This window comes from Danio aesculapii, chromosome 2, assembly GCF_903798145.1.
Source record: "Danio aesculapii chromosome 2, fDanAes4.1, whole genome shotgun sequence".
NCBI classification, from domain to species: Eukaryota; Metazoa; Chordata; class Actinopteri; order Cypriniformes; family Danionidae; genus Danio; species Danio aesculapii.
This window is the reverse complement of record NC_079436.1, coordinates 31,364,762-31,390,218: the sequence shown is the minus strand read 5'-3', so window position 1 is coordinate 31,390,218 and position 25,457 is coordinate 31,364,762. Positions and strand designations below refer to the sequence as shown.

Below are 25,457 nucleotides of genomic sequence, written 5' to 3'. Positions count from 1 at the left end.
GACGTAAGAGTTCCCAACAGCAACCCGAAGCTGACTCTGCGTGACGTCAGCGACTAAACAACAACAAAGTAAACAGCAGCTGGCAGTGCGCGTGAGGAGCGGGGCGCGCGCTCGTGTTTCTCTGCTATGGCTCATCGTCGGGGCGGATGCGACAGCCTGGATGCTTCAGAGGTGGAGCCGGTGGACCAGAGCTCCGCCACAACACTCAACTCAGGTGGAGGAGAGACGATGGCGGAGAAAGAGAACGAGCAGCAGCAGCCTTCGGAAGTCCGACACCCTGCAGCCTGTTATCCGCTGTGCCGCGTCTCAAAGCTCATTAACTGGAAAAGACCATTATGGACTTCCGCTTTCTTCGCAACTACAAATATAGCGTTTTGGTGAGACTCATGACGCAGCGTATTTTCCTTGTGCACTGATTTGTATTCAATGCAGAATGTATGAATGTGAATTTAACATATCTTTGCAGGTAACATGACGCTGGAGTTTAAATAAAATGTTTGCATTAATAAGTAACGGACAGTCTTTATCGCTTTCCAATGCACTTTCTCTGCCTTAATCGATGATCAGGCCTAACTGATTTTTTGGTCCCACAGGCATTTACCCTTGACTCTTTTCTCTATATATGTGATTGACTATAGTCTAGTTGTGTTGTTGTGAGTACAGTGGTGAATCTTTTGTGCAAGTTATAATTGTTTCCCTTGCGTATTTGCAGAAGCTTTTCAAATAGCCCTATTAGTATCAAATTTAACATTTTAACAAAGTATTTATTTATAAAGCAGGACATTAATGTACTAATATGAAAAAATTCCCTTATTGAAGTATTTATGATTATTATTAATATTGTTTTACACGTTCCCCTGTCATTTAACTTGTGGTTAACAGAATGGTCAACAAATGTATGGATAATGTCCTGGCAGAGAATTACATATATTTTTCAAGGCTTAAAGTGGATATTTAGAGTTTTTGTATGTATAAATATGTATTAATATGTATATTTACTTTTAGTTATCTCCTATAAAAGTTATAGTCTTTATTTACATTTTTATGTTCAGTCATTGTTGTCAGATGATTTTATTTGCAAAATTTTGGTTTTATTAGCAAAAACGTAGCAAAATATAATCAATAAACATAAACGTTATTAGAAAAAATACATGAATACTATTTAATATAATATTAAACTTTATTATATTACTTGGGACTTATTATGCAAATTCGCATATGTTATATCCTCTATGTACAATGCATATTACTTTCAGTGTTCATTTTACTAATTTATATTTGGCTGGAATACTTTTTGAATGTCACGGTCTTAAAAAAAAATCGTACATTTTAAAACAAACCAATAAAAATGTTTAAACGCTTAATTGATTGGCATTTTAAAGAAATATCTTTGTGGCGTGTGGATAAAAAGTTTGTTTGGGTTAACATAACTTTGTGAGTAGTAATTTGGTGTTCCTTCTAGAGTTAATTTCACTCTCAAAGCGCATGATTTTAAATGAGAGGTATCTTGTAAACAGAAATAACAACACGTGAGCATGTACTAATTGCTTAATGGCTTCCAATGTATGCCAGTCATAGATAATACCATGACCTTAAAAACATGCTCTATAAAATGAAAGTGATATTTACACTTGTTGACTTTAACATGTGATGAAAGATAAGAAAACCTGTTTTTGTGTTGTTTTGTTTTTCCCATGCAGGTTTGTGTCGCTCAGTCCCTGTCGAGTGTTCACCCTCATCTCCATTTGTCTGGCTCTTCTAGAGGTGGTCCAGCTAATGAGAGACACGGCTCTTTCCAGATCAAGAGGTGTGGATTTATTTCATTCCATAAAACTCTAATATCTTTGTGTGACAGTGGTTATTCTTGAGCATGGAATCAAATGTTGATATAGATCCCATTGGTGTCTATTTCTCTTATTATAGGAGCTGCTTTATGGAGGAGTATGACAAGCAGGTAAATCTGGAACATGAACACATATTTACTTATATGCAGATTAGGACTTTCATTAGATTAAAATCCTGACAAAATGTACACTGTCATTCAGTTTGGGGTCAGTGAGGGTATTACTAATATTAATAAGCAAGTTGTTATGCTCAGTAAGGCCAATTATATACAGTAAAATCAATAATTTTGACATTTTATTTAAATAAATTAATTATATTTTTCCATTTATTTATATTCTCATTTAAAATGTATTCCTGTAATGTCAAAGATGAATTTTCAGTCTGTGGTAACTTCAGAAATTATTCTGATCTACTGATTTGGTACTCAAGAAACTTTTGTTGTTATTATTGATGCAAAAATTCTTTTTGTCAGCCATAACAATAAAAACTGGATTGCACTTTTTACAAGTGTATGTGCTGAAAACTAAACTAACAATTTTGTTTTATAAAAAAATTATAAAATTAGATTGTTATTTTTATTATTTAACTATTATTTCATTAATTTCATGGATAATTTCAAAATAAATATATATTTTATAATTTATAACTTTGTTATTAAACTTTGGTATTATATTAAATTTAGTTTTTATTGATTTAAGTTTTGTTACAAACCTTAGTAAAGATTACAGAATATTAAATTATTACATTTCAGAATGTGCTTGCCCGCACTAACATTTATTAAACAGAAAAAAACGAAAAGAAAAAAAGAATAAAAGAAGGACATATTTAATTAACATTTTAATTAACCTATGCATAAAATTATATAATTTGTAATTTTAATTAATTGTAATTATATGATGACATTGAATCTATTCCATAGCAATGACGACCACACTTTATATGTTTATATGTTTTTTTTTTCACTCCAGACATCTTTTATTCATTGTGACAGGACAGGTATCTGTGTATTTCTCCACACCAAAGCAATAATATATTATATTTTTAAATACATATTTTTAACATTTTACTGACCTTACACTTTAAGAATTAGTGTAAAATTTGATATAAAAACAAATACAACAGTTTTTTCCCATTATAAAGAAAACGGCAGCTTCTAGTTTCAATAGTAGCGCAACTTGAGTTAGTTATGTTTTTTTGCTTGAGTTTTGAACAACGCCATTCAAAATTCAGTTTAAATCATCTTTCTACATCAAATATTCTGTAATAGATCTATTATATTTGGAAGCTCCACTTGACTCAATCATTTAAGCGGTTTGATTCTGACTGCATATATAAATATGTTTTTATCTCAAGCACTTTTCATTCATCGGCTTCAACTCAACCTGTGACCACCAGAGGGTGGCCTTTGCCTTTTAATGAAATCATTGACGACACACAGCAATCCGTAAAACCTGTCATGTGAGTTTACAAACATCAACGATTCTGTAGAGAAACTCTTGCTTGATCAAGACTGATAAAGAAACCTAACAAATCACTCCTGGCTTACTCAAATCATAAAAACCCGTGACGGTTGGAGAATCGGATCAAACATTAGATAATATTTAGGCTACGTCAACATTTTGCAAACGAGAACTTTCAAAAGTCAGCCTAAATTTGTTAACGTATTGGATTAGAGGACGGTTTGATCAGTTTATCCAATACTGCTTATCAGTAGCCTTCAGCTTTCCATTATTTTATTCAAGGTTGTGCTATGGACTCACCGGAGCTTCTCTGTCATTGTTTACATGCTTGTGCTGAAAACAAATGCAATGGCAGCATTGTGCTCCAGTGGGTGAGATGCCAGCGCTGTAATCTTCCTCAGTGTGGTGTTTATGCGAGACGGGCCTCATTAAAACCTCGGGTACTTGACCAACAGCTGCTACACAATCTCAGCTTGTTCATTTCTGCCTGCTGCTGTTGATGTGAGTTGTGTACAGCAGTTGTCTTCAGCTGGATCTTCTCTTTGACCCCTTTAACCTCACATAGCCGCAGCCTCAAAGAGCTTTCTGTTTCTGGCCTACTTTTTGTATGTTTTACTTTTAGACATTAAATTACATAATTATAGTTTCATTAAATTTTAGTTGTTGTTTAAAGGAATATTTCACTCAAAGTTTATAATTCTGTTGTAATTTACTCACCCTGTTGTTGTTACAAACATCTATGAATTTACCTTAAACCCCTTGTACAATTTGCGATATTAATAATAAACAATTACCTATGACAGACAGAATCTGTGGAAATTTTTAGCTATTTCTGCGCAGAATATTGTAAAAAAAAATAAGCTGTGGATTTGATTTTGGGTGTATCATAACTAAAAACTTAATATGTCAAATAAAAATGATACATTTTAAACTTTTATTTAATGTTTACAATGCAAATCCTATTAGATCCATTTATTTGGTTAACAAAGCTAGTCTCATATAAAATATGAAGAGTTCAGATGCAAAAACCTCTAAGTGCCAGGTGAATTTTTCTCCTAAAATTTGCATTTTTCTCAAGCTCCTGTGTATAAGTTGAGTAATTTCCATTTTTTTTGTCAATCAATATGTTATTTCCATTGCCTTTAATGCGAAATAAGTGAACATAAATAAAGGAGGTTTTTGCATGTGAACTCTTCATATCTACCATATATCTACTAAAAGACCGAATTTATTACTTTACAAACTGTATTGTAAGTAAATCATGTGAACATTTTCATATTAGTCAGTAATATTAATTAAATTAATTTAAAAACTGAATAAATATACATGTACACACATTAACACACAACTAAATAAACAGACTCCATGATCGGCTGAAAATCTGCAGGTTTTTGCGCGCACAGATTTCGTGTTTTGCCTCTATAAACTCCAAATTTGCTGCTTACTATTAGAGTAGGGGTAAGTAAGTAAGTAATAAACAGCCAATATCTTATTAATCGGCAGTTAATAAGCCACTAGGTAATAGTGAGAATTGGGGCACTTTCTTTCTTTCACTGACAATTAATAATTGTCAATTGACAATTATAATAATAAAAAAAAAGACAGAAATATCAAACGTGCATGTATATTCAAATAATTAAAATTTTTTGGTGCTTCGTAGGATTAGGGGGAGCTAAGGATCTCTTTTGCCTCAGTTTGCATTCATTCAGCTCTCTGATTTGTGGAATATTCTGTACAGCATCTTGGGAAATGTAATTTTTTAAGGAAAAAATGGAGTTTTAACTTTAGAAACCCAACTGCTCAATCTATGTTTCCCAATGTATTTTTCGTCAAACTTTGGAAGTCACTGGGGACCAGCAGCTGTTCTTTTTTTGTTCAGCAGAAAAAAAAGAAATGCATGTAGATTTGAAACAACATAAGGATAAAATGACATAAATCTATCCCTTTAAGTGCTTTCAAATAAGTGTGTTTTGAAAGCATCCAACAGAAGTTTAGTGATATGGATTTAGTTAATTAAGTTTTTTTTTAAATATGTACATATATTTATTAGCAGTCATCTGTTGACATATAAATATATCATTGTTCCAACAGGTGTAGTTCTAATATTTGTCATAGTGATGAAACACTTTATTTGTCTGTACACTGTGACGTATGGCGTACCCTGGCTTGTTTTGTCCTGCCATGTTGTGAAACTTGAGTTTATGTTTGAGACAGTTGTGCGTGTTCAGTCGAATGACACAGCCGTTTGTGCATTTAGCAGCGAGGGGAATCCTTTCTTGCATTTCCTCGTCATTCTTATTGGAGGGATTTTGGAGTGCCTCAGCTGGGAAGCCAATCACATTACAAGATACTAAATTACAAAGGGTGTGTCTAGAGTCTCTGTGGTTTATTGGTGGAAGCCTGAGAGAGGTGAGATAACTGGTGTCGTGTGTCCACTGACCAACTGACCAGTCACGGTTCTTTCGTCACAATCAAATGACCAAATAACAATAATAATCGTATTATATAAATAGTAAAGTGATGTAAATAATATAGAAATATTGGTAACACTTTACAATAAGGTTCATTAGTTAATGCATTTACTAACATGAACTAATCATGAACAACACTTGTACAGCATTTATTAATCATAATTGAACATTTACTAATGCATTATTACCATCCAAGTCCATGCTTGTTAACATTAGTTAATGCACCGTGAGTTAACAAGAACTAACAATAAACATCTGTATTTTCATTAACTAACGTTACCTAACATGAACTAATACTGTAGTAAATGTATTGTTCATTGATTGTTCATGTTAGTAAATGCTTTAATTAACATTAACTAATGAACCTTATTGTAAAGTGTGACCGAATTATTTTACTGTTTACTGGGTACATTTTCGCAGTTTAAATATTAAAGGTTTTCAGCAATATGTAAACAAAACAATTATGAAACAGAAAAGTAGAAAACAATGTTTTTGTAAATATTTTAAACAACAGAGGTGGTATTTGTTACCAATTAAAACATGTACAGTAGTCAACATTTGAAGTGATTCATCACCTTTCATTAAAGTCTATCTAAGTTGAGCAACACCAATTCTTGTTTTAGATTCTTCCACTTCAAATGTTGACTACTGTATATTGAAGAAAACCACCTTTTAAAATTCGGCGTTTATGAAAAATAAATATTAAATTAATAAATACTTTATACCATTTAAAACTAATGATCTTTAAGGTTTTCTTTTTTAAGGTTGTCTTAAATTTTTAAGCTGAATCAAATTAACCTTATGAGTCCATTGAACTTATATTATGTTAAACTGACTTAAAACAGCTTGCATAACTTATAAAATTAAGTTAGAACATGATTAACTTAGATTAATAAGTTACAATGAACTAAAAACATATGATGTTATGACCAATTGTTCAAATAAGTTTTTTACAGTGTAGTAAATGATGAAAAAGTTACAATCTGCCCGAAATGGGTATTTTAGTAAATTATTTAATTAATAAATTTTACAGTTTTACTGTATAGTTGTATACATTTTAAATTGTTTACTTATTTCCTTACATGTATTTAAAATATTGATTTAATTACTACACTGTATAATTTTGCCCAAAAGTTGAAATGCTGGAAGTGAAATTTAATTATTATGTTTGTATTTTATATTATTTAAAGCTCATGAAAATTAGGAAACAATTTGCAACCATGTCAAAACAGGTGGTCATGCAAAATAATAAATTCATGAAGTTTAAAGCATGACAGTCTAAACCAGGGGTTTAGCTCCAACTTGCCTCAACACACCTGCAAGGGTGTTTCTAGAAAGCCTAGTCAAGCTGCGGTCACACTGCACTTTTCTCCCCATAGACTTCTATTCATACGCACACGAATGCATCAGACCGGAAATGCAAGCTCATCTGCCAAGTTTCGCAGTTCGCTTGGAAAGTTAAAACTTGTTAAACTCTGACCTGTGAAATCGCATCACATGATTGCGCGAGACCAGTCGAAGATCAAAACACAACCTCTCTCTGGACAGAAATTTAAAACATGGACCAATCACTCGCTTTTTTTTAATGTCTAATCATCTTGTTTAATCCCGCCCCTTTTTTGCAGCACCGTACAACGCTTGTGTGACTGCGGCAAGCTTTGATCCTCGATTGGTCTCACACAGTCAAGTGATGCGATCTCGCAGTTCAGAGTTCACCAAGCTTGAACTTTGCAATGCAGCGAACTGCGAAACCTTACGCACCAGTGTGACTGCAGCTTTAGAGCTTGATTAGCTAGCCCAGGTATGTCTGATTGGGGTAGGAACTAAACTTTGCAGGACACCGGCCCTCCAGGACCAAGTTTGGGCACCCCTGGCCTAAACAGACATTATATTAAAGGGACTATTTATTTAATAAATGGTATATCTTTATGTCATTTAAAAGACAAAATGGAAAGGGAATAGAAAAATCTGCCACAAACAGACATTTATCAAGATAATTAATACAAATGTATTAATGTTTTAGTTATATCTCCATTTAAAACAATGGGTGAAAAAAACAAGTTAAAACAAGTAAACATTTATTAAAATATTAAATCATTAAACTAGAGTTTTAAACAACTTAAAATGTGTAATAAGGAAAAAGAAACATCAGTGCTTAAATGTGAGTCATGAAAAATGTTATTTTTATAGTGTTTCATTTATTAGTTTAAAATTGATGGTGACATTTTTTAATTTAGTTTTTATAGTTAGTCAATTTTGTAACAATAATCAAAAACAAAATAATCATAAATCAATAAGATGAAATTTGAGGGAACAGAGCAAAGACTATATTTTGTTGTTGTGACATCAGATAATTGCATTCCAGTAAAAATAAAGATAAACAGAGATCATTTTTCAGTGAGAAATTTGTGCCATTCGAAATACTCTTCTAAGAGGGTCTCCTTCTGTGAAAGGGGGTATTAAGGGGGTATTATATGAAGTGTTTGTACGTGTGTGTGTTCATGCTCCAGCACTGTCTGTCTGATGCCTGCCTCTGGAATGCTATGTGACTCATGGTATTTTTAGACCTGACTGGTTGAAATAGTGAAGCTCAGGCCTTGATCAACATAAACACTAGTTGGTGTGGCTTCATGCGACACTTCATTTGTGACTTTGGAACTTATCTTTGACACTCTCACCTTTTGAACACTTTTTATGCTGAAACCCAAAGTTTTTGAGATGACAGCTGAAGACCATGGATCAGCGGTGAGGTAAAAAAAACTAATTGTGAATACTAATGAGTAAATAGCATCCATGGTTTGGAAATTGTAACTCCAATTGGCTAGATTGACCTGATGACTGTATTTATTTTGTGTCTTATACTTTGAATTTATTTATTTAATTTGAATTTATTTATTTAACAGGGACAGTGCTCATTAATAAACAGCAGAACTGTAAATAAGCCAGAGTTAGCCACAAGGGCTAATTTTCATCTGTTGTCCCCTGCCAGGTTTTAAAAGGCAACCTAAAATCAAAAAAACACATCATCACACAAACAAAAACAGTAAAGTTACATATGACAAAGGGATAAAACATGTTTTAAAAGAAAATTGTATTTGTTACACTTGAAAAGTCTTACTTTAATCTTATATTACAGTTACATGTGTAATATTTGAGACATGGGCTTGCTCTAAATTATTATAAACGTCAGTCATCATATCAGATGCATCCTGGGTCATGTTGTTTTTATGGTGACGCTTGCTTTGGAACATTTGTGAGAGGGAATTTGATGTTAAGTGTTTCAAGGACTTTTTAGGTACTACTGATACATACACGTAAGCCACACAGCAGTGGCACCAACTTGTCAGTCAAGACTGATGACTTTCAAGTAGACAAAACCACAGACAGGCTAAGAGCATTGTAAAAATACAGCTTTCAGCTATATGCTAAAACTCTATGCTGTCTATTTAGCTGTTATTTTCTCTGACCCTATTTTGAAAATGAAGTGATGCTGTGGATGTTCACAGCCATTTGTCAGCTGTTTGTTTTGGGCTATTTTAGTGCCCTGTCACTGGGCCTGTTTGAGTGTCAGACAAGTAGCTTTCTGTGTTGTTTTAGCGATTAGCATGGGAGTCAGCTAGTCGAGCGGTTTGGTTTTGAGTCTAGACTCACCTGTTGTTGGCATTTACTAAGGCATTAAAGGCATTTCTACACATTTCCTTTGGTTTTAAAAGGTTTTTAACCTGCTCGAGGTGGCAAACTTTAATTTTATTAGGGTTTCTGGTAATATGAAAGAACATATTTACATGAATAGCACTGTGTGATAAGTCTGTGTGATAAGTGATAAGTTTTATTCAAACTCCCTAGTGAATTTCTTCATAGTGTGTTCTAGAAAAGCTAACTATGGTTTAACTATAACAACAACAACAAAAACACCAAAGTGGTTAGTAATCAGATGGTGTTGCTTCACTAACCTTATTAAAAGGGATATAATTCACACAAAAATGTAAATTCACCCCCCTTTGTTTCAAACATGGGCTTCTTTCTTTGAGATATTTTAAAGGATGCTGGTAGATAAAAAAAAGTATGTTTATTGGCTACTATCATTCTTCAAAATATCTTCTTTTGTGTTCAAAAATAACATGAACTCAAAAAGCTTTAGAATCACATAACAGTATGTATTTTAGCAATATCTTTAATGGTAAATATTTGGTTATACAAATGTTAATAAATTACAGATTTGTATTACCTTTTATCCAATTTGTGTAAGGAATGACTTGGCTGTCTATTAAATCTTTGACAAGTTTAGACAGTGAGATATGTTTGCCCTGGAGGGAACATGTTCACATGTTCATTTGTAAAACAGCTTCAGTCTTTAGACATTTCAGTCTTTATTTTCACTAAATAAATACTGATTCCTCATTCAATATTTAATATTTCTAATATTTACTAGTGGCAAACGTCCCACGCAGTTAGATTTCAAATAGCATTAACTATCAAACACCACATGGCACTAGTCAACAAGCAGATTTCCCAAAAGACGAAACCAAAGATGTGATCTGGTGAAATCTCTTCGCAGTGCCATGCGAGTATTACACCTCATTGATCTCCAGTCATCGGCTCTGCTCCGGGGTTGGGTAAGCCTGAGCTCACTTTCTCTGGCACATTCGCTTGTATCTGCCACATGGTCGATGGTGAAATGCTAATGTGAGCTCTGTTGCCTCATAGTCACATGCACCCCATGCGCTCTGTTTAATAGGAAACCTCCGGTGGGGGAAACATGTCTCTGCAATGCTGGAGGTGACTGGTTTATGACCTTTCAGAGGAAATGCAGTTCAAGCTGATCTGCAGGAGAGGGCCTAATTGCTTGGGTTATGTCTAGCATGTTTTTCTGCTTAGGTTTGGAGTTGATCTGTTTTTATGATGGACTTTAAGAAGTTTTCGATGCATTGGTGGCTTTGTTTGGTTTGTTTTAGTGATGGGAAATATAGGGTGACAGCTGTGAGGGGACTGGAGTAGGGACGCATAACCAGAGATAAAGGGCATTAACAGGCTGCCTGTTAATAGATGCTTATCTTGTGCCAAGAAATTCTCAGATGCCCCATTCTAAAAGTCACACTAATTCATTGCAAGGCAAATGTTTGACCAAAGAAATATTTGCCTGACATTTTAGTGGTTATTATTATTAGCTACCATGATTAAATATTTAAAGTTAACTTGTATATAAAAGTGTAAAATATATATATATATATATATATATAATCATAAATCAATATATAAAATATAAATATATATAAATATAAAAAAGACACTCTAAAATTAGCAAAGCCAAATGCAAAAATTAGCAAAGCCATTTCAATGTCCCTTAACTTTTTAGCGACCAAGTTTTCTTATAGTTTAAAACTCTCCTGATATGTCATTAAAAAAATGATAAAAGAAATTAAAGAATCAAGAATTTAGGAATTATTTAAGCAGAAGGTTCAGTCTGAGATGACATTACATCACTATCATTGTCAGAGCTCAAATCCCCAGCCCATTCAACTTCTGGCTCATATTCATAATCTCAGTCATATTCAAAAAAATATTGTTTCCAATGTCTTTAAATGTCTGGTTTAATGTATTCACCTTCAAATGACAGGTACACCTATTTGTTTTTTTAAAGTAAATACATCATGACATGTCTCTCGAGTCGATATAGCAACTCTGTACAATCAAATAGAAAACAGATATTCTATAAATTTACTTTCTTTATTATGTTGTCAATATTGAATAGATTGAATACTAATAACGTTGATGTCTAACTTTAAAAAATGAACGAGCAAGATGGTCACTTTAGGTATGGGTTTAAGGGTTACATCAAGTGTTTTTCAGGTTGGCTCTATTTCTATTATCTCATGAACCTTTAGTTGTACTATAAGAAGAATCTTGCTGTACATTACTGTAGTCCTCACTCTCACTGAACTAATTCACATATGCTTTCAATGGTGCTAGTTTCTGCTTTCAGAGGAATACACAAATATGAGTAAAAGTCATGACAAATGCTTTTATGTTTATGCAAGTTTATCTTAATATGTTTAGTCAGTTTGTTTGTATTTGCATTTTTACTTTTAGTAGATTGACAAATGATATTGAGTAAAACAATGCAGTGTTGCCTGTGCTTTCTTGCACCATGTATGCACATGTGAGTCACAGAATATACAGTTTGGCATGTGATTAATTATTTTTTATTTTGGTTGTTGAATGTGGTTTCACTTCTAGTAAAGTACTGAACTGTGCATGTACAGAACATGTTTAACTGACAACACAGGCAAATCATGCAAAGGTTAATATAATACTCTACAATATGGTAGTGTATGAGTTCAAAGTGATAATTAAAGAAGTGTAGTGAACACATTTTTCTGACGGGGTCGGTCTAATGATTATTTATGCCATTGATCTTTTTAACTGTAGCTGGGAGATCATTGATTCTGTCCAGGAGGGCAAGTCTGGATCAGAATCTCCATTCACAGACTTCTGGACAAGCCTCAAGCTGTTCATTGAGGAGACATCCTCTTTTAAACAGCAGAATCCAGGCAAGGTATGGATGGATTTGTTTAGTTGATACCTAACATGTCTTTTGTTACATCAAGCTACAAATTTAGTAACTATATACCTAACAAGTCTCAATTTCTTTAGAAGTTTTTATTCAGTTATAATCATCATTTCGCCTTTACTAATTCACTTTTAATCACCTTACATTGGTCTTATAATTCATGTTTTTTTTTGTGTGTGAAATGTTTATGCAAAATTATTAGGATGCATGCACAAGTGCTTTCAAAAATACAAACAATTAAAAGCTAATTTTAAAGACATTGCGACCAAAAATGAACCACAAAATCAGATCATAAACAATAACATATAAATGAACTAATAACTTTACAAGTAAGTAAATACATATTTACATGTGTATATATAAATATGCATATAAATATATAAGAAGAAAAGAATAAAAATAAATAAATTGAATTCAATTTAAATAAATAATAATAAATTAATTAATGTAATTATTTTATATTTTATTATATTATATTAATATTCCATTTGTTATTTTTAACCATTGTTGTTTATTATAAACATTTGTATTGTATTTTTATTGTGAAACCTATGTGCAACTTCATTGACATTAATAACAATATAAATTTTAAATAAAATAAAAATAAATTGATTAAGTCCTACAAGGGTCCTGTAATAACCTGCAGTATCACTCATACTGTTTCCAATGAGATACATAAAAGTATTTCAATGAGATACCTAGAAAGGGTTCATGTTTTATGTAGTAATTTAATGAGAGTTATTACACGTATGCCAATAATCAAAATTAAAAATTAAAGATAGTTTTAGATAGAATGTAGTATGTTATTGTGTAGTAACCTATTGCAGTTTCTATTTACCTTATTTACCTTAAGATCATTTCATATTAGCGATTAATTTACAGTGAACTGAGCCATTTTAAATTTGTGTCTCATTTGCAGTTTTGTCTGCTGGTTTGCAGTATGTGCTCTTTTCTAGCAATACTTGGACGTTACGTACCAGGGGTTGTTATTTCATACATCTTAGGTAAGTACCAAAAAGATCCTAAACACATAATAGTAATAATAGTCATTTTTGTCTTTGTTTATTCACATTTATATGCAAATTAATGTAACCATGCTGCTACTGGCCAAGGAGAGCTGGATTTACCTCCAGCACAGCCAAAAACAGCTAACAGTTCAGTCGTCATGTGGTAGTGGATTCTTAGTAATGTCACTGTGACGACATTCACATTCACACTCAGTCTCTGGTTTCTTTTTCCTCCTGGCAGTCAGCAGGTTTGTAAGTGTGAGCCTTACATTAATAGTTTACACATCTGTTTACCGCAGTGCTGGGTATTTTTCTCTGGCCTTTGGTGTCGTCACATGAGTTCGGGATGTGGTTGGAACCAGTTCTGCAGAAACTGGACTTTGGAGTGGCTGAGTTTTTTCAGAAAATAAAGGAGAATCACGGTAAATCCCAAATACATTCACTATACAAAATTGACTTTACATTACTAAATTTATATAGCTTTTCCCCAGGATGTGCTGTTTTTATGAAGCCCAAAACAAATGCCTCACCAGACTCTGTTCCTAATCCTAACCTTCTTGGAAATAGCTTTTAACTTTTTAGCTTTTGGTACTTAAAACCCAGATGAATCATTGATACTCTATTCACCCAAATGTTTTGAGCTTTTTAAACTAGAAAAAAATCATCATAAAAGTAGGGGAGCACGGGGCACAAAGTAACGCAGGGTTAAATGTAGGACAGAGTTTTAAGGTATTTGCTTAGGGTTAACCATGGCGTGCTTCCAAGGTTTTCACCACAGTATCAGCAGACGTATTCCTGCCAATTGTTGAAAATTTTTGGCGAAATTTGGATGAGAAACACAGGAGAAACCATTTTTGCGGCATAAAAGTTTTTTTTATACTCACAAATTTATTTATTTTTTTTAAATCTGTTAAAGTATGTATGTAAAATCTTATATTGTTGTGATAACCGTCTTCTAGGCTAAAAGATGAAACCGTTTTGCAAGATGTACGAAACACACACTGTTGGACTCCAATTAAACTAACAAAATAATTTTTTGTAATGTTGAGAACTTTTTAAATACATTTTTTTTTTCATAGAAAATATTTTTTAATAGAAATTTATTTTTTTTATTGTTAATAATGCAAATAAATGCATTGCATAATAATGGATAAATGGATAATAATGCAAATAGATACAAATGTGTTTATCCGATAAACAAATAAATACATAAACATACTGTGCTATGTAGAATAAAAAAGAAATGAGCCAACTACTGAGGTATATTAGCTACTATTTAAAGTAAACTGAATTTAAATTAATTGTTTGAAATTTGCCTTTAAATGCATGTGTTACAGTTAACCCTCTATCTGTTACAATTTTCCCTGCAGGTCGGGTAAATAGTATCATTTTTACTCCTGGCACTTTTAGGCAATACTGCACAAAAGCCATAGGTCCGGCGATCATAAGTTCAGTGCTCATTTGTAGAAGAGGCTTGTGTGTTGTTGGTAAAAATATGCTTTGTCTAACCCCTTTACTTTGTTCATTATTTGACCACAACCAAAGAGTGGTACTTTGTGACCCGCTCACCCCTAGTCTGTATTACTTGAATGAATAATGCCAAATTTGTTACATTTCCAGAATGCAAGAAGTAAAGAAATTGTATAAAGATATATGTAAAATGTATAAAGTCAATTTTAAAATTATTAATGCATGCTAGAGCTTTTGCATCACTTCATGAAATTGGAATTAATCCACTATAGCAACAGGATTATTTTTACATAGTTTTGAACAAAATATGAACATGTAAGTTTGGAATAATATGAGGGTACACATAATACAATTTTTTAGTTAAGACAAAATTATGATGCTATGATAAAAATACTATGCAGGGAGCTGAAATAAAATGACTGAAGCAGTAAAACAAACCTAAAACTGAGATTAAAATAAAGCTAAATCTAATTACTTGATTATTAATAATACATTTTTTAAAGGGACAGTTCACCTAAAAACCTAAATTCTGTCATCATCTACTCGCCCCTTCACTTATTCTGTTGAACACAAATTAAGATATTTTGAAGAATGCTGGTTACTGGGGCCAATTGACTTCCATAGTATCCCCCCACCATGTTAGTCGGGTTTCAGCAACTGTCATTCTTCAAAATATCTTGAGTAAACGATGAGGTAATTTTCATTTTTGAGTGAACTAACCCTTTAAGTATTATTATATATGCTACAAGTATATAAATAATACTAAAATAAAATTGCATGGAAAGTAATCCGGTAGGTAACCTATAAATATGGAGCATCTCTTCCCACTACACATTACTTTAAATGTAAGAATCAACTTTGAGTCTTAGGTTTGGCATTAGCATGTTGCTAAGCTAACAATGTGCTGCTACAAACAACTTGAATATAGCAAACATGAATGATCATCACACTTACTCTCTTTCTCCAGAGAAAAGGATACTCCAGTCACAAACCGAGAGAGAGTGCATCGAAGCAGATCTGTCCGCACTTTTCCCCAAGGTGAGCGCACTGTCACACAATTAAAGACAGAGGGTTGAATGATATAATATTCATATGTCCATTTCCTGTGAACTGATCTGTTGCAGATGGACTCCACTGTGTGCAAAGAGCTGTCCATATCAGACACAGAGGTCTCTGAAGTCACGTGGACAGACAACGGCACTTTCAACCTTTCAGAGGGACACACGCCTCAAACAGAGAACTCTGACGGTATTTTTTAATTTAGTAATATACGAATAGGATGTGTGTGTAGTGTGAGGATAAATTTAAATATCATTCACCTTGAACGCAAACTGGCTTGCTTATTTTTTATAGTTACACACTGTACATAACAAAAATACATAGTAGTACTGTATACTTAATTATAATATCCTCTTAAGGCCCAATGTGTTTTTACATGGTGTATTTTTATTTCTCTTTGCTATATGGGCTTATTAGAACTCAATTAGAATAAAAACCTAAGTATCATCTTTTGATATGATGTACTTTCAGAGAAAAATGATGTCCATATATGTGGACTCGTGGTCTGAATTGACATAAAACACTTTTTCCTGATTTTTTTTAAATGCATATTTAACATAGAATTTTTTTTTTAACTTGCTTTGACTATCAGAGAGTAAAAACTTTTTTTTTTCCCATTTTGGACAGTTAAAAATATTGTTTGGGACATTTCATATGCTGCAAAACAGATGCAGGATGACTCTGTATGTCTGTAACAAAATATAAAACATTCAAAGTATTTTAAATAGCCACTTAAGAGCTAAAATGTGCTGTCTTTTTATAAGCAAATAGTTAATAATTTAGTGTAACAGTGCATTAGGAACAGAAAAAGGGACTAAATTGTTATAATAATAACTTATAACTTAATAATAACAAGTTATAAATAATTTTTTAAAGAAAGTATATTAGTTTACATAAACACATTAAACCGCACTGATAACTAACAGCTTTTCTAACAGTAAATATTTCAAATCTGAAACCAAATCAGAATATTAGAATTATTTGTTAAAAGCCTGTCACACTGAAGACTGAAGACATCACCAAAATATTTTACATTTTAAAATATATTCAAATCAAAAACATGAATTGTACTACAATTTCACATTTATTACTGATACATTTAATTTTACTAAAAGAAGGTCACTGGTTTGAGCCTTGGCTGGGTGAGTTGGCATTTCTGTGTGGAGTTCTCCTCGTGTTCTTTTGGGTTTCCTCCGGGTGCTCCCTCACAAGTCCAAAACTTTTTTAAGCAAGTAGTTAATAATTTCGTGTAACTGTGCAATAGGATCAGAAAACGAAATGACATTGTTACAAAACATCTATTTGAAATAGATGCTTTTTTTCAAAATATCTTTTACGGGTGGCTCAGTGGTTAGCACTGTCGCCTCGTAGCAAGAAGGTCGCTGGTTCGAGCCTCGGCTGGGTCAGTTGGCATTTCCGTGTGAAGTTTGCATGTTCTCCTTTTGTTCACGTGGGTTTGCTTCAGGTGCTCTGGTTTCCCCAACAGTTCAAAACATGTGCTATAGGTGAATTGAATAAATTAAATTGGCCGTAGTGTATGAGTGTGTGTGAATGAGTGTATGGGTGTTTCCCAGTACTGGATTGCGGCTGGAAGGGCATCCGCTGCATAAAACATATGCTGGAATAGCTGGCGGTTCATTCCACTGTGGCAACCTCTGAAATAGAGGCTAAGCCTAAAAAAAATGAATGAATGAATAACAATAACAGCTTTCAACACTGATATAAACAGAATATATTTTCTGAGAAACCAAATCAGCATATTAGAATTATTTCTGAAAATCATGTTACACTGAAGACTGAATAGCCACGGAAAAAGTCTGGTTTGCCTTCACAAAAATAATTTACATTTTAAAATATATTAAAATTAAAAACATAAATTAATAAAAGTTCACATTTATTATTAAAATATTTAATTTGCTCGGCGCCAGTGGTGTAATGGTTAGTGCGTCGACACATGCACTCCAGTGCTCATGGCGACCCGAGTTACCGATCCTTCCCCTCTCTCTGCTCCCCATGCTTTCCTGTCTATACTTTCTACTGTCCTATCAAATAAAGATGAAAAACCCAGAAAAAATTATTATTAAAAAAATAATTAATCTGACTAATTTATGAAATGAATGCGACATGCAATAAAGTCATTAGCATATTAGCATTAGTTTTAAAAAATTGTCTTTATCAAGCATTTTTAGAGTATCATTCATGTATTATCATGTGTTATTTATTATACAGATTCAATGAAATTATATGTTGATGCATAATAGACCAAATTAAGCATCAGCTGAGCTAAATATATGTAGATCTAAGATACCCTCTGACAAGTCCTTATGAGATCAAATTTGACAGTTTACTTTGTTAGCACACCCTGCTATTCCTGAATTGATAAAAAGTCTTTGTTCAGAATCTGAAAATTTGGAAAATAAAACTAGGCCTCTAATCAGAATTCTGTTTCAGTTGGAAATATGTCAAAATAAAGTATTTTTAATTAGACTCCATTGAATATAGTCAATAGGAACTTCTGCTTCACACAAGCTAAATTTAATGAATTCATTTATATATTCCATATACAGACTCAGACCGGAGAAGCGACGAGGAGGTCTTCACAGGTGGACTGCCGGAGTTTCCCTCTCTGGACAATGGCTTGGGGACGAACGGAGAGGATGATGAAGACTTGAGCATTGGGCTGCCAACTCCTCCAGCTCATCCCAGCAGAGTGGGCCCCACGCAGTCTGAAGACGAGCCCACAGTTCAGGCCCTGGAGGTTGTGCAGAGGCTGGCCGGAGACATGATCACAGCCGCGGTCTCCACAGCCATGCAGGAGCGTCTGGAGGCGGCAGTGGCACCTGCGCTGCTCCAGGCTCTGGCCGAGGAGTCAGACAGCGAGGCGGAGGACTTTGAGTTGTTGGACCAATCGGAGCTGGAGCAGCTGGAGGGTGAGCTGGGGCTGGACAGGGCCAACCGCGCAGAGCCATCTAAACCAAGCAAACCTTCCTCAGGCTTTCTGTCCAAACTCCTGGGCCGCCACTGATCGGATTCAGAGGGGTTTCCGCCTTCCCTCTGTGATGGGATGTGGGTGGGAGGAGAAATGTAGGGTTTACAGGGAATGGTCCAGAGTCATGAAGGTATTCCATTGTTTTACTTTGCTGGTGTGATTTAGGTGTTTTGCTAAAAATAAAAAAAAACAATAGGAATCTGTGGAGGTAGAATAAAGTCCAAAGTATACTTCCTTTTTTATGCTTATGCAGTTTTATGTTTTCATCATCACACATCAGTCCTAATTCACAAAGTATGTACAACTCACACATGCTTTTTTATGATTTATTATATATAAATATATTTTAATTTAAACTACTTGAGGAGTCTTCACATCCTTAATTTGGTTTGTTAAAGCAAATGTGAACATGTAGGGTTGTCAGCCATCCTGCATTTCCAAAATATTTGCCCAGCCTTTTGTCATGCCTTTTCCTGTTTATTGACTGCTATGCTGATTTAACTATACAACAGCAGCAGTGCTGAGCAGGACGCTTGAGGATGATGTATCTAAAACGTATAGTCTTCAGTAGACTTTAGATCAGGGGTGCCCAAACTCTGGGAGGGAGGGCTGGTCTCCTGCTGATTTTAGCTCCAACTTGCCTCAACACACCTGCACGGATGTTTCTAGAAAGCCTAGTAAAGCTGCAGTCACACAAGAGTTTGAGCATGCTAAATTCTGTTGTATGGCGCTGTGAAAAGGGGCAGGATTAAACAAGATGATTAGACATTTAAAAACGAGCGATTGGTCCATATTTTAAATTTCTGTTCAGAGAGGTTGTGTTTTGATCCTCAAGTGGTCTTATTTAGTCAAGTGATGCAATTTCGCAGGTCAGAGTTCACCAAGCTTGAACTTTGCTATGCAGCGAACTGCTAAACTTGTTGCACAAGCTTGCGTTTACAGTCTGACGCATTTGCGTGTGTATGAATGGCAGTCTATGGGGAGAAAAGTGCAGTGTGACTGCAGCTTATGAGCTTGATTAGCTAGCCCAAGTGTGTCTGATTGGGGAAGTAAACTTTGCAGGATACCGGCCCTCCAGGACCGAGTTTGGGCACCCCTGCTTTGGATGGTACTTTGTCAGAAGATCTCAATCAATGCATATTGAATACCAGCACAGCTGATTTGTTCACAGCAGTAACCAATGAATCACTTTTATTTCTGCTACCAGAAGTGCCACCAACTGACAGAGCAGGAATCTGCCATTTCAAATAGTCTGCTGCCTACTGCTTATGTTTTGTAAATGTATGTTTTATGTAGCATAATTGCATAAGTTAATGCCAGGTCATTATATTTTTACTTTATAGTTTGCTGTAATCAAATTTAAATCACTACATGCCCAAGCTAATGGATGCAGAACCCTTTGTTTGGATGAAAGTGCAGTGGATGCAATTTAAAAAATGAGAAAAAAATATTCTATGATAGAATTGGCCAATTTGCTTGTAAAAAATAAGAATCAGCCATGAAAAAACAAGATCAGTGCATCCCTTTTGTCCCTTATTTCATATTGACATAATTGGCAAACCTTTGAACATGGCAATTGATTTTGAATTTAGACTAAAAAGGTGGTCTTACCGCACTTGAAAATTAACTCCGGAGTGGTTCGCTTGAAAAGCAATCTGAGACAACAGACCAACAAACCAGGCTTCATCTCAATGCAAAATGAGATGTATTGTATACTGTGTAAAAACTAGCAGTGTTTGTTTTGCTAATGCTTTTTAGAATGAATTGTGGTTTAACCTGAAGCTAAACCTAATTGGAGCTAAACCTAACCTGGAGCGATAGCCTAATTGAAATTTGGTCAGAACAGCTCACTTGAAGCAAGAGTTTACCCAAAAATTTAAATAACCCACAGATCTATATATAATGTTCTATATAATCCTATAGTATAGATCAAGGGCCAAAAAAGCAAACTTGATTGAGAACTGTGGGCCGTTTATATACCTAACCATATATAATAAATTTGCCATGAGTAATTCACAAATTTATTTGGTAATATTTAAAAATAACTAGAAAATGTTGCTTTAAACTAATGCAGTATCATTTGAACCTTTTATTATGAACTTATTACAGTAAAAACATGAACAATCCCACTTATAACACAATGGAGTTCAATGCTGAATTCGAGCTGCTCCTGCCTTTGCCTTGATTTGCTCGCATATGTCTTGTGCTTTGTCTGTCAAGTGACATCATTTAACTTTTAAAAGTCTGATTTATTTACAACATTTAATTTCAGTTCACTTATTTGTAGCTCAGCAATAAAACAAAGAAACAAAAGGTGAAGTTAATTTTGAAATGATCTTTGTCAAAAGCATTCGCCCCAACCACCTCCCCATCATTCTCCCTCTCTATTCAGATAGGATGGTGGGCCAAATCAAAGGATACCATGGGCCAACTTTGGCCCTTGGGCCCTTCTTTGGGATTTTCTCACCCTTAAGCCATCTTCAGTGTATATGACTTTCTTCTTTCAGATGAAATTCATTAAATACTATCCTGGCTCTCTGATTTGGGTAGTTGTCCTTTTTTGAAGCTTCCAAAAGCGTACAAATCCTGATTATGAACATATGGAGAAGTTCAGTAGTTTGTTTCCCAAGAGGTCCCCAAATTTTTAAAAATCTGTTGTCACAAAAACATATTGATCAGCTTCATGAGATATGCATTAAGCTGCGGTCACATTAGAGTTTGAGTTTGCGATATTCTGTCATGCGGCGTTGCGAAAAGGGGGCGGGATTAAACAAGCTTATTAGACATTTAAAAAAAGCGAGCGATTGCGCTATGTTTTAAATTTCTGTCCAGAGAGGTCCTGTTTTGATCCTCGATTTGTCTCATGCAGTCAAGTGATGCGATTTTGCAGGTCAGAGTTCACCAAGCTTGAACTTTGCACCGCAGCAACCTGCGAAACTTGACGCATGACCACGCGTTTCCGGTCTGACGCATTCAAGTGCATATGAATGGAAGTCTATGGGAGGAAAAGCCCATTGTGACCGCAGCTTTAACCCGGTTGGCAAACTCGTTCCTGGAGGGCCGGTGTCCTGCACAGTTTAGCTCCAACACTAATTGAACACACCTGAAGATGCTAATCAGTGTCTTCAAAATAATTAAAAATCTATACGCAGGTGTGTTTGATTAGAGTTGAAGCTAAACTGTGCAGGACACCGGCCCTACAGGATAGAGTTTGCCCACCCCTGCATTAACCCCATGGCAGCCTATGGATTTGTTTAATGATAGATTTATGCACTTGTGACATTTTGGCAGGCTAAAAAAGGCCCACTATATCCAATACTATTATCCAGCATAGAAAAGCCAGGAATTTATTTTCAAACTCTTCCGGCTGTGTTTGTCGGACAGAAGAAAGTCATATACTTCGAAGATAGATCAAGTGTGAGTAAATTATGGGGTTATTTTAATTTTTGGCTGAATTATTCCTTTAAACAGGTTAAAATATAGAGCAAGCCTTGATACTTGCTCAAAATGATACATAAATATAACAGCAAGTTCAAAGACAGCTTGACCACAAGGTGTCAATACTGAACCAGGCTGTCAGAAAAGAAATGGAGGACAAACAAGAACAAAAACAAACCATTGTAGCTGGCAAAAAACAGCTGTGTTGATGAGTGCTTGTGTGAGGGGATTAAACACAACTGCAACTCTAGTTTACAAAGACGTTTTATCCCTTATAACTTTAAGTGAACATATGCACAGACACTAGACCAGGATGAATCTTTCGTGTAGACACTATAATGGGCTTTATTGTCTTCAGTTCAGTCACATTGCTCCACTTGTGTCTAGTGTAGACACTATGTCATTTATGCATAAAAAAACGAAGTATACTTTGGGCTCACTTCTGTATTGTTTTGTAGAAGGTGAAAGTAGTTTTAGTTTAGGTGGAGTCATTGGATGGAATAATTTTTGTAATGTTTTCATGTCAATCTCCAACCCCTGCAATGACCGGAGTGTTGTGGACCAGAGTAAATCATTAGTTTAGCTGTTAAAGGGCTGGTAGAGGCAGGATACTTCATATTTTGCTGCCAAATATTAAACTTCACATCATCATCATCAAAAAAAAACTTCATGGCCAAAGAGAAAGGGCCTTCCCCTAACTGACAATCAGCATAGCAACAAACAAACAAACTAAATCCCTGTGCTAGAAATTCATGTGGCAAATATATGTGTTTTTTTATTTTAAATAGTTTTCTAATAATTATTTTTTTCATGAAAGATTTTTGAAAGGCTGAGGGTCTTAGTGTAATATTTTGCATGTATTGTCATGTTTGTTTCTATTTGCACCTCTCTTTAAAGTAAACCCATAGATGTATACACTAGATATTGCATATGGACCCTGAGCATGCGTCAATACCGCTGCCACATTTGTACAGTGCTCCCAGGACAAATGTCATTCAACAGCACTAGTGAAGACTAAGCCAATGTGAAGATGCTGGACTTTAGCGCTGTGTACGGGTGTAGTAATGAGCAAACAACAAAAACAAAGCGTAAAGGCAGAGCATTTCATAAATAAGATTTTATTCTTTAAGTGTTTAACTTTTGTGCTCAACAAGTACCTTTATTGATGATGATACAGTCTCTTACTGCATTGACCATAAGGCAAAGTAGCACCAACTTACACTAAATACTAGGCTTATGCTAGTTTAGTTGAATAAAAATAATCAAACAATGTTAATGAAATATGGTAAAGAGGCTACGGTGCTAAAAACTTGTATTATTGTCGGATAAGTGAAGTAATGGCTAGTTTTTGAGGTAGTTTAATAGGGTGCCCAATAACTCCTGATCATAGATATATGTATATATGTCTATATATCTATGGCTCCAGATGGCCAGTCCTCCACTGCACCTTGGTCTCACATTCATTTTAAAGAAGCTCTACCCTGTACTAAAATGGCGGCTCTATTGACGCATTCCTTCCAATAGACAACAATAGCGTAGGTGACATCTAATGTAAATATCTATGGAGTAAACCAATTAAGACACTAGAGCACATGTAGGCACCAAATTTGAACAGATTATGGTTCATATTCATATAAATAATTATGAAATAGTACATAAATTGTCTTAGTCTTTTAAAATGCTATTTTGGACTCCACTGACTATCATTTCATAAACCAAAATGTTTCATTTTCCCCCAAAATGGTTCCTACTTGTTTTGAATGACTTGGGGTTTGAGTTAATAAGGATTATTTTTGAGTGAACCGTCTTTTTAATATGTGCACAGCCATTTTCAGTCATGGAAATAATATTGCAGTGGGAAGACAGTTGTATCTTTAGTCAATCATATAAATCTGAATGTCTCTTTGGTGAACATTATCCAGTTTCAGTGGGAAAGAGAGTCATCAATTTAACATTACTCATAATTGCCTTTTCAGCAATGTAAGTACAGAGGCGCATATAAACAAGACTGTTTCTGTTCACAGTGTGGTGCACAGTGTGTATCTAAATTTAGTGTTTCTAACAAACTACTGATGTATTATGAATTTGTTTTGCAATATATCATGCGCTTTCTATAACACAGTGGCTGGATGTGAGTTTCTGCCACTCACTACAATAACTGCTATCCAGAGATGATTGTAATCGGTGTCAGTTTGATACTTTTATTTTTTATTTAAATATATATTATTTATTCCTATCTATCGCTCCTATTAGATAGCTGCCACACACATATGATCGCCTTATATGCCTGTGCAAGTTTGTCTGTCAGAGCGGAAAAAGAATAAACTAAATATAGATGTACATGAACTCAAGAATGTCATTAAACACGTATGATTCAAAGGTAGTGCTTTCTGTCTCTTGTTTTGAGGTGGAGGGGATTTTGAAAAGATGCTAAATGGCTCAACGCTGTTTCAGGTTACTGACAGGTTACTTTTCTTTATTGAAACCTAGAGAAACATAAGAAGACAGATAATTAAGGTAGAGAGGTAAATAAATAGATTCAGTGTTGCAGGAACAAGAAAATACGCATAAAAAATTGTGGACTCTACTAAATACTGCATTATTTTTACAAATAAAACTTTTTTTAATATTGCTATGCTAATACATTTTTGACTGGTAGGCTAATCTAAAACTTAAAAAAATAGTTCATTTAAAAGAGGTTAGCAGTGTCACCTCACAGCAAGAAGATCGCTGGTTCGAGCCCCGGCTGTGTAAGTTGCCATTTCTGTGGGGAGTTTGCATGTTCTCCCCGTGTTCGCATGGGTTTCCTCCAGGTGCTCCGATTTCCCCCCACAGTCCAAAGACATGTGGTATAGGCAGTGTTGGGTGTAACGCATTACAAGTAAAGCAATAATATTATGTAATAATATTACTTTTCTAAGTAACGAGTAAAGTAATGCATTACTTTTAAAAAATAAATAATAATATTTGAGCTATACTTTTTTGAAAACATAACGGGAGATTTTAGGTTAATTAAAAAGCTTTTAAAAATTTAATTGCTGAATTAAAGTAGTCACAATGAATCACAGTTCAAAAGAGAATGTGTTCATTGTTTTGAAGTTGAACACATCGGAAAAAAAAGAAAAAGGGGATTGTCTCCATGGACAG

General features: G+C 34.4%; 1 protein-coding gene across 1 annotated transcript; it reads left to right on the top strand.

Annotated features, from left to right (window-relative positions):
* Positions 1–104: 104 nt before the first annotated feature.
* retreg1 (reticulophagy regulator 1) lies at positions 105–24,689 on the top strand. The gene is made up of 9 exons (XM_056477268.1): positions 105–377; positions 1,701–1,807; positions 1,924–1,954; positions 12,206–12,332; positions 13,267–13,351; positions 13,654–13,776; positions 15,792–15,862; positions 15,949–16,072; positions 18,451–24,689. Exons 1-9 carry the CDS (start codon positions 127–129, stop codon positions 18,906–18,908), a joined length of 1,377 nt encoding a protein of 458 aa, XP_056333243.1. The 5' UTR covers positions 105–126; the 3' UTR covers positions 18,909–24,689.
* The last annotated feature ends 768 nt before the right edge of the window (positions 24,690–25,457 follow it).